General features: G+C 41.3%; 1 protein-coding gene across 1 annotated transcript in view; it reads left to right on the top strand.

Moving 5' to 3' along the window:
- The window catches only part of rassf4a (Ras association domain family member 4a), a 120,413-nt gene extending 109,617 nt beyond the window's left edge, over positions 1-10,796 (top strand). The window contains exons 11-12 of the mRNA XM_039773745.1: positions 7,082-7,179; positions 9,621-10,796. Coding sequence (XP_039629679.1) covers positions 7,082-7,179; positions 9,621-9,684 — 162 coding nt within the window. The 3' untranslated portion in view covers positions 9,685-10,796. The remainder of the gene's footprint in view (positions 1-7,081; positions 7,180-9,620) is intronic.
- The last annotated feature ends 1,317 nt before the right edge of the window (positions 10,797-12,113 follow it).

Here is a 12,113-nt window from a genome sequence, read left to right as displayed (position 1 = left end):
GTGTAGATGTATTCCTTACATCTTACTTACAAATGTTGGGCAGGTTTCATTTCGAAATTCTATGCGTAATGGTCATAACTGGAACCTATTTTTCTCCATATACTGTAATGGACATTCGCTCAAGGGCCGTGGTGGGCGGAGCTGCGTGTGACATCATCACGCCTCCCACGTAATCACGTGAACTGACTGTGACCGCAGTACGTAGAAAAGAAGAGCTCCCAAAGAGCGCTGAAGAAAAACGCTGAATACATTATTCGCGCTGAAGAAAAATGCAGAATACTTTATTCGCGAGATACAAGTTCAATGAGAAGACACGAGGCATAAATGAGACTTTGGATCACTTTGTAACGGAGTTAAAATTGCTGTAGCGAGAAACTTTTAAATTGCCGGGTCTTAGCTAACATTAAATAAAGCCATGGACATCGCAACATCACACAAGAGAGCAGCTCACGTGAACTGACTGAACGCAATATGAGGGATCTCTTCCATGCATCAAACCTGTTCAAAAAAATGCATTACACAATTGAAAATGTGATGGCTTTATATGTTGTTCATTTCTAAAACAGTGGAGAAGCTGTGTAAAGGCTGTTTCACAAAAAAACAGCGAAGCGGCTTATATGAGCAGGCAGCCATCTAAAGAAGGGAATCAATAAATATCTGTAATCGTAAAAAATGAACAAAAAATAACATACAAGCCACAGATTAAATAAAGGAAATGGGTACCTGAACAGTAAAGCAAGTCTCGAATAGCTACACAATGACTAAGAATCGTAATAAATGAACAATAAAACAGTACAGATATGGCGTTCATTTATAAAGCAGCAGAGAAGCTGTGTGAGGGCAGCTACACAAAAAAACAGCAGAGCGCCAGAAGTGATATCAAGAGAGCCGGGTGGAGTCTCCCAGGAATGGTCTACAGGGAAGTGAGAAAAAGAGTCTGTGCACTCTGCCACATCCCGGCATGCCTCCGAACTGCCTTCATTTAAGCCCTTTAGTTGCCTCCCATGCGCACGTGTGTGACAAGGCCCCCCCCCCTTAGCCCAGACCCGTCGGGTCGGGCGATCCTAACCGAGAGGTCGTGAACCCGAGAAAGAGCATCAGCGTTGGCATGGAGAGCACCCCGACGATGAATGAGCGAAAACTTGTATGTCTGTAGGTCAAGAAACCACCGGGTGACCTGCGGATTCGACTCCTTGTGCAGAGCCATCCACTGTAGAGGTGCATGGTCCATGACAAGGGTAAATTCTCAGCCCAACAGGTAGTACCTAAGCTGAGTAATCGCCCATTTAATCGCCAAAGCCTCCCTTTCCACCGCTGCATACCTGGTCTCCCGGTCCAACAGTTTCCGGCTCAGGAACATGATGGGGTGTTCCACACCATCGACACTTTGGCTCAGCACGGCGCCCAGGCCTGTGTCCGAAGCGTCCGTCTGGAGGATGAAAGGCAAAGAAAAGTTGCGGACATAAGGGCCTGCTTTAAGTCACCCAATGCAGCGCCTGTCTTCTCAGTCCATACCACAATGTTTGGGACCCTCTTCTTTGTTAAATCAGTCAAGGGCGCCGGGGTACAAACCGGCGGTAGTACCCGGCTAACCCGAGAAAGGCTTGGACCTGCCGCTTGGTTCGCGGACGGGGCCATTTCAAAATGGCATCAATTTTGGAACACTGTGGCCTTACGGTACCCCGACCCACCAGGTAGCCTAAATATTTGGCCTGGCTTAATCCAAAGAAGCATTTTTTCTTTGCGGAGTCCATTAAAGGAACCTGCCAGTACCCTTTTGTTATGTCAAGTGTGGTCAGATATCGAGCCTGTCCAAGCCTCTTGAGGAGGTTGTCCACACGTGGCATTGGATAGGCATCAAATGGGAGACTTGATTAAGCCGACGGAAGTCATTGGAGAACCTCCAACTCCCGTCAGGCTTACTGACGAGCACAATGGGACTGGACCAGGGACTATAAATTTCCTCAGTTACACCTAGTTCCAGCATGCGCTTGATCTCAAGCTCCACTTCAGCCTTTTTTGTCTCAGGAAGATGATACGGGCGTTCTCGGACAATAACCCGGGCTCTGTCACGATGTTGTGCTCAATCAGAGATTTCCTTCCGGGGTTTTCACTGACTACCTCCCGAACGGTCCGGATAACTGTTTCCAGCTCCTGCTGTTGTCTGGAACTTAAGTCCGTGCCAAAGTTAAGGTCATGTGTGTGAGCGAAGAGTGAGCGGGGCTGGCCGGAGGAGGGAGCGGGGTCCCTGTCCTTCCACAGTTTCAGCAGGTTCATACGATAAACCCGCTCCTTCGGCCGACGATTGGGTTGACTCACCAAATAGTTGACCAGTCCCTTCCTCTCCTTAACTTCATAGGGGCCCTGCCAGTGGGCAAGCAACTTAGAGTGGGAGGTAGGCACTAGGACCATGACCCGATCTCCCGGGTGGAACTCCCGAAGAGACGTGCCGCCGTTGTAGTAATGGGCCTGTGCTGCCTGAGCCTCTTCCATGTGACTTTTAAGGAGAGGCCGAATCTTACCAAATCTATCGCGTAACTGCGCGATATACTCTAGTATGTTTGTAGAGGGAAGAGCCTCTTCTTCCCACCCTTCTTTTAAAATATCTAATATGCCCCGAGGTTGTCGATAATACAATAGTTCAAAAGGGGAGAACCTCGTGGAGGCTTGTGGGACTTCCCGATAGGCAAAAAGGACGAGGGGGAGGAGCTGATCCCAGTTCTTTCCATCCTCGCTGACCACCTTATGCAGCATTTGCTTGAGAGTTTGATTAAACCTCTCTACTAATCCGTCGGTTTGAGGATGATACACCAAGGTCTTTAAATGCTTTATTTTCAGTAACTTGGCAGTCTCCTTGAACGTCTCCGAGGTGAAAGGGGTCCCCTGGTCCGTCAAGACTTCCTTGGGGATCCCCACGCACGCAAATACCCCTATTAATTCCCGTGCGATGGCTTTAGAGGTAGCTGAGCGCAACGGAACAGCTTCGGGGTATCGTGTAGCATAATCCACGAGGACTAAAATGTACTTGTGTCCTCGGGCTGAGGGCTCTAGGGGTCCAACCAAGTCGACCCCGATTCTGTGGAAGGGAACATCAATCAGGGGAATAGGAACGAGAGGAGCAAGGTCCCTCCTAGGAATTTGTCGCAGTTGACACTCCGGGCAGGAAGCGCAAAAGTGACGAACCTCCTCATTAATTCCCGGCCAGTAGAAATGGAGCTTGATCCTCTCCAGAGTTTTCTCTGTGCCCAAGTGGCCACCTAGGAGGTGGGCATGTGCTAGCTCGCAGACCTCCCGCCGGAAGGTACGCGGAATTAGCAGCAGCTTTCTCTCCTGGCCATCATGCATTGCTACACGGTAATGAAGGTCGTTGTCTAACACAAAGTGGGGGCCCTGTGGCATCGACTGATCAGTGTGCTGGCCATTGACGAGGACCACTGCATTTTTTTGCAAACTTCAGGGAGTCATCGTTCCATTGCTCCCTTCTAAAAGAAACCGGCGTCTCTTTAAATTGGAATCGCAACACGGAGAGAGGGTCAGCGTCAACCTCAATGGGCGTGGTTTCCTACCGCTCTGCTGCGGCGTTGGTGGATGACGTGTCAGAACGCGACGGCCCGGGAGTTGCCACATCACCCAGGACGGCCGCTTCGTCGCTCTCTGCAGGCTGATTACACGGCGTGGAGGCAGCTTGAGACAGTTCATCTCCGTCCATAACGAGGCCCAAATTAACCCCGGGAGTGGTATGTGTCTCACCGCTTTTAATTTCAGACCAGTCCTGCCCTAGTATCACCGGGTGAGGAGGATCAGGAAGGACTGCCACGGTTACTTTCTGAACTGATCCTCCATATCTGATGACAAAAGCGGCGGTCCTGTACCAGCGGGTTTCCCCGTGGACACAGGTTATACTAGTCTTAAATTTTAACCACTGTTGCTGCCAGAATCGAACAGAACTGAAGTTTTAAGCCCGTTAACAATCACCACGCCTGTGTGTAGGACCGTCAACGGGTTTGTCAGAGCACACCAACCCCTCCTCCCCCTCCACCTGCACCTGCATTCCACCTTATTCCCAAGCTGTTTGCGCGCCCGCGGCCCCGGGGACGCCGGCACAAGCTCTGGGTTTTACACACAGGTGTGGGGCTAGGTTTTGGGACATACTCCGGCCGAGTTTGGCCAAGGGACGGTTCAGCTACCTCAGATTGCGAGGCCGTCCTTTGTTTTTCTACGAGCTCTGCCATGTTCGTAAATTGTCTACCCCAGACCGGCTGGGTGAAGCCACGGGGTAGTGTGTCCAGAAGCAGGCAGCAAGCCACCTGCTCTATTACTTGGAAGGGCTTAAGTTTCTGTGGCCGCAGCCACTGCCCTACTTTTGCCCATAGGGACCAGGCTTGCTGTGGGGTTGGCCGCTCTGGGTCAAACCTCCAGTTTTTCAGGTTACTCACCTGCCAGTCTGGGGCACCCCTAGGTGGAAATCGGGGCTGTTGCTTCACAGGGAGGTGGGCACTCTCCTCCGAGAGAGCACAAACCGCCCTCTTCGCCTCCCCCTTCCGAAGCAGCCCAAGTCCTGTGAGCCCCTCCTGAATACTCCCTGGCCTGTCTAGATTGCCTAGTGGAGCATGCCGGAAGCAGAGCCTGTACCGGGCCACTCCGAAACACGAGACACCCTCCCCGCCTGGAAACTGGGCCCCGGTACAATCCCACCTGGATGTGTTGCAGGTCCTGTCCCCTTCTCTTCCAGGACTTCTCGATCCTGCCGACTACGCCAATGTCACAAGAATGAGACATACTCAGATAAAGGTTTGGGGCAGCCACCCGTATAATCAGGTTTCCTGGCTGCAAAATCGTTTTGTTGAAATACAGAGCACTGAAGTGCATACAACCGAGTCCAAAACAAGACTGAGGGAAAAGGGGAAAAGGGCAGGCTTTTAAAGGGGAAGACAGGAAGTGAGGTCATAAGAATCGGGCATGTGTTCATCGCTCATTGGATCAGGCCCGGACGTGACATCAGGGGGGCCGGAGCTGGTAAGGTCTGTTTCCATTGGTTCGGTCCCGGAAGTGATATCAAGAGAGCCAGGTGGAGTCTCCCAGGAATGGTCTACAGGGAAGTGAGAAAAAGAGTCAGTGCACTTTGCCACATCCCAGCATGCCTCTGAACTGCTTTCATTTAAGCCCTTTAGCTGCCTACCATGCGCACGTGTTTGAGAATGTGTGTGTATATATATATATATATATATATATATATATATATGTATATGTGTATATATATATATATATATATATGTGTGTATTTATATATGTATATATATATATAATAATATATGTTTATATATGTGTGTGTGTGTGTGTGTGTGCATGACAGCAACACTCATAACAGTGACAAAACAATTACATTGACAATCATGTCACGTTATTTTTAAAATGTTTCCTTTTCTTTTTTTCATAACTTCTTTAACACACTACTTCTCTTCTGCGAAGCACGGGTATTTTTCTAGTTTTAATAATATTCTTAAATCTTCACTGCTTACCCACCCTCAATCTGCTTATCATGGTCAACAACTTAGAGAGTAGGAGTTGAATCCAGCACTGACAATTACAAACCGGATTCCAAAAAAGTTGGGACACTAAACAAGTTGTGAATAAAAACTGAATGCAGTGATGTGGAGATGGCAAATGTCAATATTTTATTTGTAATAGAACGTAGATGACAGATCAAACGTTTAATCCGAGTAAATGTATCATTTTAAAGGAAAAATATGTTGATTCAGAATTTCATGGTGTCCACAAATCCCAAAAAAGTTGGGACAAGTAGCAATAAGAGGCTGGTAAAAGTAAATTTGAGCATAACGAAGAGCTGGAAGACCAATAAACACTAATTAGGTCAATTGGCAACATGACTGGGTATAAAAAGAGAATTTTTGTTCCGTGATTTATGTTCTATTCTGAATAAAATATTAGAAGTTGGCACCTCCACATCATTGCATTCAGTTTTTATTCACGATTTGTATAGTGTCCCAACTTTTTTGGAATCCGGTTTGTAGTTGTGATGGCAGTTCATTTTACTGTACATGCATGGATAGACATGTATCCTTTAGGACGAAGTTTGTGGCAATAGACTATGAAAGAATATTCATGACAACATAAGAACTACCTATAAGATTAAAGCCAAAGTCAACCATGCTTCATGTACTATCTTTAAATGTATATCCAAAAAACTTGATGTTGCAATTTCGCTGGAATTATTGTTTCTAGTTGGAAGTACACTTGGTGTTTTTTTTTTAATTTAGCTTGCCTCAAAAGTAAATCAAACTTTGTTGAGAAACGGTGCATCCCACCCACCACTTCTACACAAAGTCAATTATGCAAAAAAATGTATCCCTCTCCTCTGTCAATGCTTGCAAAACTTGAGTTTCCTGATAAGAGGATGGACTTGCAACATGGTTGTGTAAACTTAAAGTGGCCCCAAAATCTAAACAGGAACTGTATAGTTAAAGGACCACTCTCGTAAAAAACTAGAATCGGATTAATCATCTGTTTGCACTGTTTGCTGTATGTAAAACAAATTATATGTTGACTGAAAGCAGTTGACAAAATCAACATTATGTTTTAAAACTAAAACTGAAACTTTGGGTAGGTGGTTAACATAATAAATGTAGAAGAGGCAGGATACGCAGGAATCTGCAGTTTTAAGCACGGCATTTATCCTGTCTTGTATTTCACTTTAAAACTGAAATAAGGTATATACTTTATAAAATGACCATAGAATGTTCATGATCAGTTGCATAACTGCAGATTGTTTAAATTATTATTGATTTACTGTAGTGTTCTATAATTTGAGTTGGTTGAAAATTAGCCTTCTGAACTTGGTTTGGCAATTTTTGTTTACTCAGTCAAACAAAGAAAAGTAATCCTTTTCCTTTCCCACAATAGTGTGTATGCTAAGTTGTGAAAAAAGAGGAAGTTCTGTCACATATCAATAAAGAAAAAATTATGTAAAACTGCACAGTAGTTCATGTGGGGCATACACGTTGGCAACTAATCAGATTAGCTTAATACAGCTTTTGTTGGTTTTTTTTTTTATATTATTTAGGTAGCCCAGTACATAAAGTTTGAAATGCCTGTACTTGACAGTTTTGTTGAAAAATTAAAAGAAGAGGAAGAGAGAGAAATTTCAAAATTAATGAACAGGTAGGTTTAAAGGTAATATAACTTGTTCTTAAAAGTAAGTATTTAGTAAGAGTTTTAATTTACAGGATATTCAACCTCTCTTTACTTTTTTGCCAAATATTGCCATATAGGCCTACAGTATATCCAGTTGCTTCGATTCATTGTCTACTTGATAACAGCAGGGACTCCAGCAAGTAGTTTAATTGTAATTGCAAGCAATTTGTTTTCGGAATGAGCTTTTCTTGCATTCCATCATTCCCAAAGTAAATACCAAGAAATCCAAAAAGTTCAATTATTGTTTGATTATGTAAAAATAATCCATGATAGTAATGAGCAAAGGCAGATCACAAAAATACAATTAAAAGGAAAACAACATCCCTGCTGCTTATCTGGACTTGCCTTCACAGGTTTTGACCCCATCGACCCGTTTTTAACCTCAGAATAAACAAAGCACTCCTCCTTTCATTTTCTTTATCCCTGTGGAAACTGACCTTTCATCCTCCCATAAGTGAGCCCTTGCCCCAGCTCACCCCTTGACTGTAAGATCAAGTACTTTGAGCTCAGTGTAATACTAAATCTCTTTCTGTTGTCACTTTAAACTAAGCTTGGAACTGACGAGGTGTCATGGGGCATATCTGTAAAGCCTCAGAGCTTGCTCTTACCAGCAGTCATATTACATGCACTTTACAGCAGGTAATCCACCTGAACAGTAAGCATGCTCAGATCCTAGCCAGTACTTGGATGTGAGACCATCTTGAAAAATCTCAGATTGCTGCTGGAAAAGGTGTTGGTGAGGCCAGCAGAGAGCGATTACCCTGTGGTCTGTTTGAGGATCCCAGTGCTGTAATGGGGACTCTGTACTGTACATATGGCACCATCCTTAAAATGAGATGTTAAACAGAGTTCCTGAATCTCGTTGTTTATATGATTCCTGTACATCATAAAGAGTAGGATGTATCCCAGTGTCCATCCTAAATTGCCCACCACAGCCTGCATATTCTGGCCCCCAACTCATTCCAGTCCTTAATTGGCTAACTATCTCTCCCATCCATCCCTTCACCGCCTAATAGGTAATGTGTCGTGAGTGTACTGGCACAGAATGGCAGCTGTTGAATCGTCCAGGTGTATGAGGGGCCAAGTGGGCCATAAGCTGTTTACATTTTAACACTATTGGTTTATGAATATATACTCTCTGCATGCATACTTAATTGGTTTGCATGCGTACAATACTGGTTTCATTCATATGAACTATGGTACATTTTTATACATGCCTCTTATAGTTTTTAGTGATGTAATTTTAATGTTGTCATGCAGAATAGAGAAAAAAGAGTTTGTGATTCAAATTGAAGCCAATAGAGACTAATGCTGTACAGCTGCAAGTTATGTGAAAAACGTTCATGGAAAAAATCTCTCATTACTTGTCACATAATACTTATGTCAGTTATCCAAGTGCATGTTCATAATGTGCTGAACACATTGTTACATTTCTTTTGTTTTTCTGATTGGAGCACAGGCAGGTGAAGTGACTTTTCTCATGGTCACACAGTGTCAATAGCAGGATTACAAACCCACAACCTCATGATTGAAGCCTGTCAGAGATTTTATTATATTATTACACCTCTGACAGTACTGGACTTTTTTAATGGAGTAAGATATGTCAACAAAGACAGTGTTGTTTTTTTAAAAATGATTTGTGTTTGTTGTGACCTTTATTAGTAGATTATTTTACATTTACTTCTAAAACAAGCATTATAATTAAATAGAAGTTGAAACAAATATTAAATAGTTTGCTTTCACAGTTCTTATTTTTTAACTTCCAAATGGCTTTATTTGAAACTCCATCCATTAAGTACTGTAAATCATACTGAACATTTTATCACTACATATGCTTTGTTTGAGTGTGGTGCTGCATTGTAACTGTCTTGAAGACTTGAGTCTTTTAGAGGTTTGCTTTCCTAGAGGACCATTTCCACTTATGTTTGCACCTAATTAGTGTCTGTTTTTTATTCTGTACCACCACCTGATCAAAGTCCTGTGCAGCCTCCTGTGATGTTTGAATGAAAGCAGATACCCCAAACTGCCACAAGACCCCTGTGTCAAATCCTCTTTTATTCCTATTTTTGTTTCTTTGAAAATATCTTTTCAAAGATGAAAACGAACACACAAACAAAGATCTACGTAAGAATGTTTGTTATGCTGAATGCCCATTTGAGGCCGGGTCGTAAATGGTTGTGATATTCATTGTTTCATTGTAAGCGCCAGTATGAATTGTAGTTTTTTGTATTTAAATTCTAATGCTTAGTTAGCATTTAATTCTAATACTTTTTATGGGAAATACAACCCAGCTCACAAGCACATTTGCTAACTGACAAATTTAAGACCTGTTTTTAATGTGTAATCCTTAATACTACCTACTTTAAAAAAAATCTGATTATATCCTATTCCCTGTTTTGTCTTTCAAGGTACAGAACACTAAAATCTGTGATTTTACAGCAGCTGAGTATTGCTGAAGGTGACTACGTTTGACAAGGAGACACTACAATATAAATTATGTCTGTATCTGGGTTTTGCAGTTTAGCTTTAGGTAGTATTTGCCTGCTATTTTTTCAAAACAAAAGTACAATGCAATGAACTTGAATGAATGCTAAAATGGCAGGTGTAGAAAGTTCACTGTTTAATGTGCAAGGAAAAAAAAATCTCATCCGGTCACACTCCGCTGACTCATGTGTGAGTGGAAGTGGAGCTCGTAAGGTAGGCGGTCTGATGGAGGGCTTTGTTGACTGGAACTCTGGAATTTCCTATTGCACTACAGAATTATTCACACAACATGTGTCTAATTCAGTTATCTGATGAACATTATTACTTGTCTAAAGCTAAGGTCTCTAATTAGAATGTATGATGGCCTTCCTAAAATGAGTGCAAATATCATATCTTGAAAAATGACCTGCAAACTACTGTAAGCCTCTTATTTTGTACCATGAATGTATACACTTATGAATAAAGAGAGAAAGTGGTTTGGTTAGCTTTCATCTACACTTTATATTACTGTACTAGGAAACTTTCTTTCTGTAATATATAAGAAAACAATGATCGCCATGAAGCAATTTATTACCTGTACAGGACAATTGTAAAGAAACAACCTTGTCAGTTGATATTTTGACTTTCCTTATTGTTTATTTTTATTTTACTATATATATATATATATATATATATATATATATACATACATTCTGTACATTATTTAGTTATTAGCAAATTGATTTCTACAAGTGATGACAGTAAATGAAAGCATGTTTGAAATGTATAGTCATCTTCAGTTTATTCAACTAATATTCACTTCTGTTAGTAGACTACCTGAGCAATGTCAAAGACTTTTCTTATTACAGTAGCTTCAAGCTTACATTTTACTTAATGCTTTGTGTACATTTGCTTTTGTTTTCTCATAATTTTACTTGTCAAATACCTCCTTGCTGCTTTGTATTATTTCAAGCTTTCAAATTGTACTTGGTTTATACTAAAACTGTATAAAGAGGAAATATTTTTACAGCAGTTTTTGTAGAAGAGTGTTCAAAACTGAAACCCTGAGCCTCAAGAATGTACATTCAAAATGTTTAATAAAACATGTTTCTTAAATTTGATTTTCCCTTTTGGTTTTAGATGAAGTATACTTCAAAATGTTAGTAAAGTTTAAAATGTAAGTTCAGACTTCTTTTAAAACTGCTGCTGTTTTTCCAAATATATTAATACATTAAATACATTTGACAGATGATCCTGAATTGGATTAAGTGGGTCTAAGAATTTGTTTCAGGCTACGTGGCTTCTAATTTCAAAATGTATGTTTTGTAGAATGTGCAACATTGTTGGTCAGTTTTCAACCAAAGAATTTATTTTTTAATTGTTGAATCTAAAGATTTTCTTATGACACTGACTACTAAAATATATTTAGCTGCAATTTCACTTCTATTAACCACTGTGGTAATGCCACTCATGGCACTAAAAAAAGTTTAGCAACAAACGCTTTTTGCCTTTTCCGTTTTTCTTTTATGTCATTGCTAACAGTATCCTGATTGAACTTCCTGGAAATACCATTTTAAAGTATGTGTTGAATATAATGATTCTTCCAGGTTTGACAATGTCATAATATTAATAATTATTTTTAGTGTTACTCCAGTATTGAAGCTTCCTTGTGCAGCACATACTACTTAGCAAAATATTCCTGAATCTTCGGAATATTTGATTCATTTGCTGTCCGTTAAAAATATGTGACTTCTTGTTACAAATTGCTGGCAGTTATTCAAATCACCAGCATTCAAAGGGGTTTAGTCATAAAGGTGAACTTATCCTACTGAGAATAAAAATGATTGAAGTAGCTGAAAAGGTTGACTGACGCATGAAATTTTAAGTTGACACTCACTGAACATGCCAGAATCACAGCATCAAAGCTTCTGTTGTTGCTAGTTCTTGTGTTAAAAGTTAGTTTTATTGTGTAGTAGCAGCTTTATTAGAGATTGAAGCAGGTTTGGTTTTTGGAGGAACATGGAAAAAGCCACAGTTCAACATATAATTTTATTATCCTCCTCATAATGGTGATTAACTGATTGAGAAGTGGTGCCAGGCACTAATTTGCTATGGGTCTGTTGTGCCCCGTGAGATCACACTAACTGCTCCTGTGTTCTTACTTTTTTTTCTGTGTTGAGTCATCCTGTCCAGAGCAATTGGACAGATATTTTCCAGATGGTGTAACTGTTTCTTTAATGCGATACGCATTCATCCTTTATTATAAATGCTGGTGGGGGCAAAACCAGCATATTCCTGGAAATGAATTATAACATTTATGTCAGATAAATGGTTGTTTAGTGTTAATGTATTTTCTTGTGGTATGACTTTTAATTCTTTGAATATTTCTGTGTTAATGTTTTGCAATATACAGTGTATAACATTCCATTCTTCCTCCA

Source organism: Polypterus senegalus, chromosome 1 (assembly GCF_016835505.1).
Source record: "Polypterus senegalus isolate Bchr_013 chromosome 1, ASM1683550v1, whole genome shotgun sequence".
In the NCBI taxonomy this organism is placed as follows: Eukaryota; Metazoa; Chordata; class Cladistia; order Polypteriformes; family Polypteridae; genus Polypterus; species Polypterus senegalus.
The sequence above is the reverse complement of the archived record's forward strand: the minus strand, read 5'-3'. Positions and strand labels throughout refer to the sequence as shown.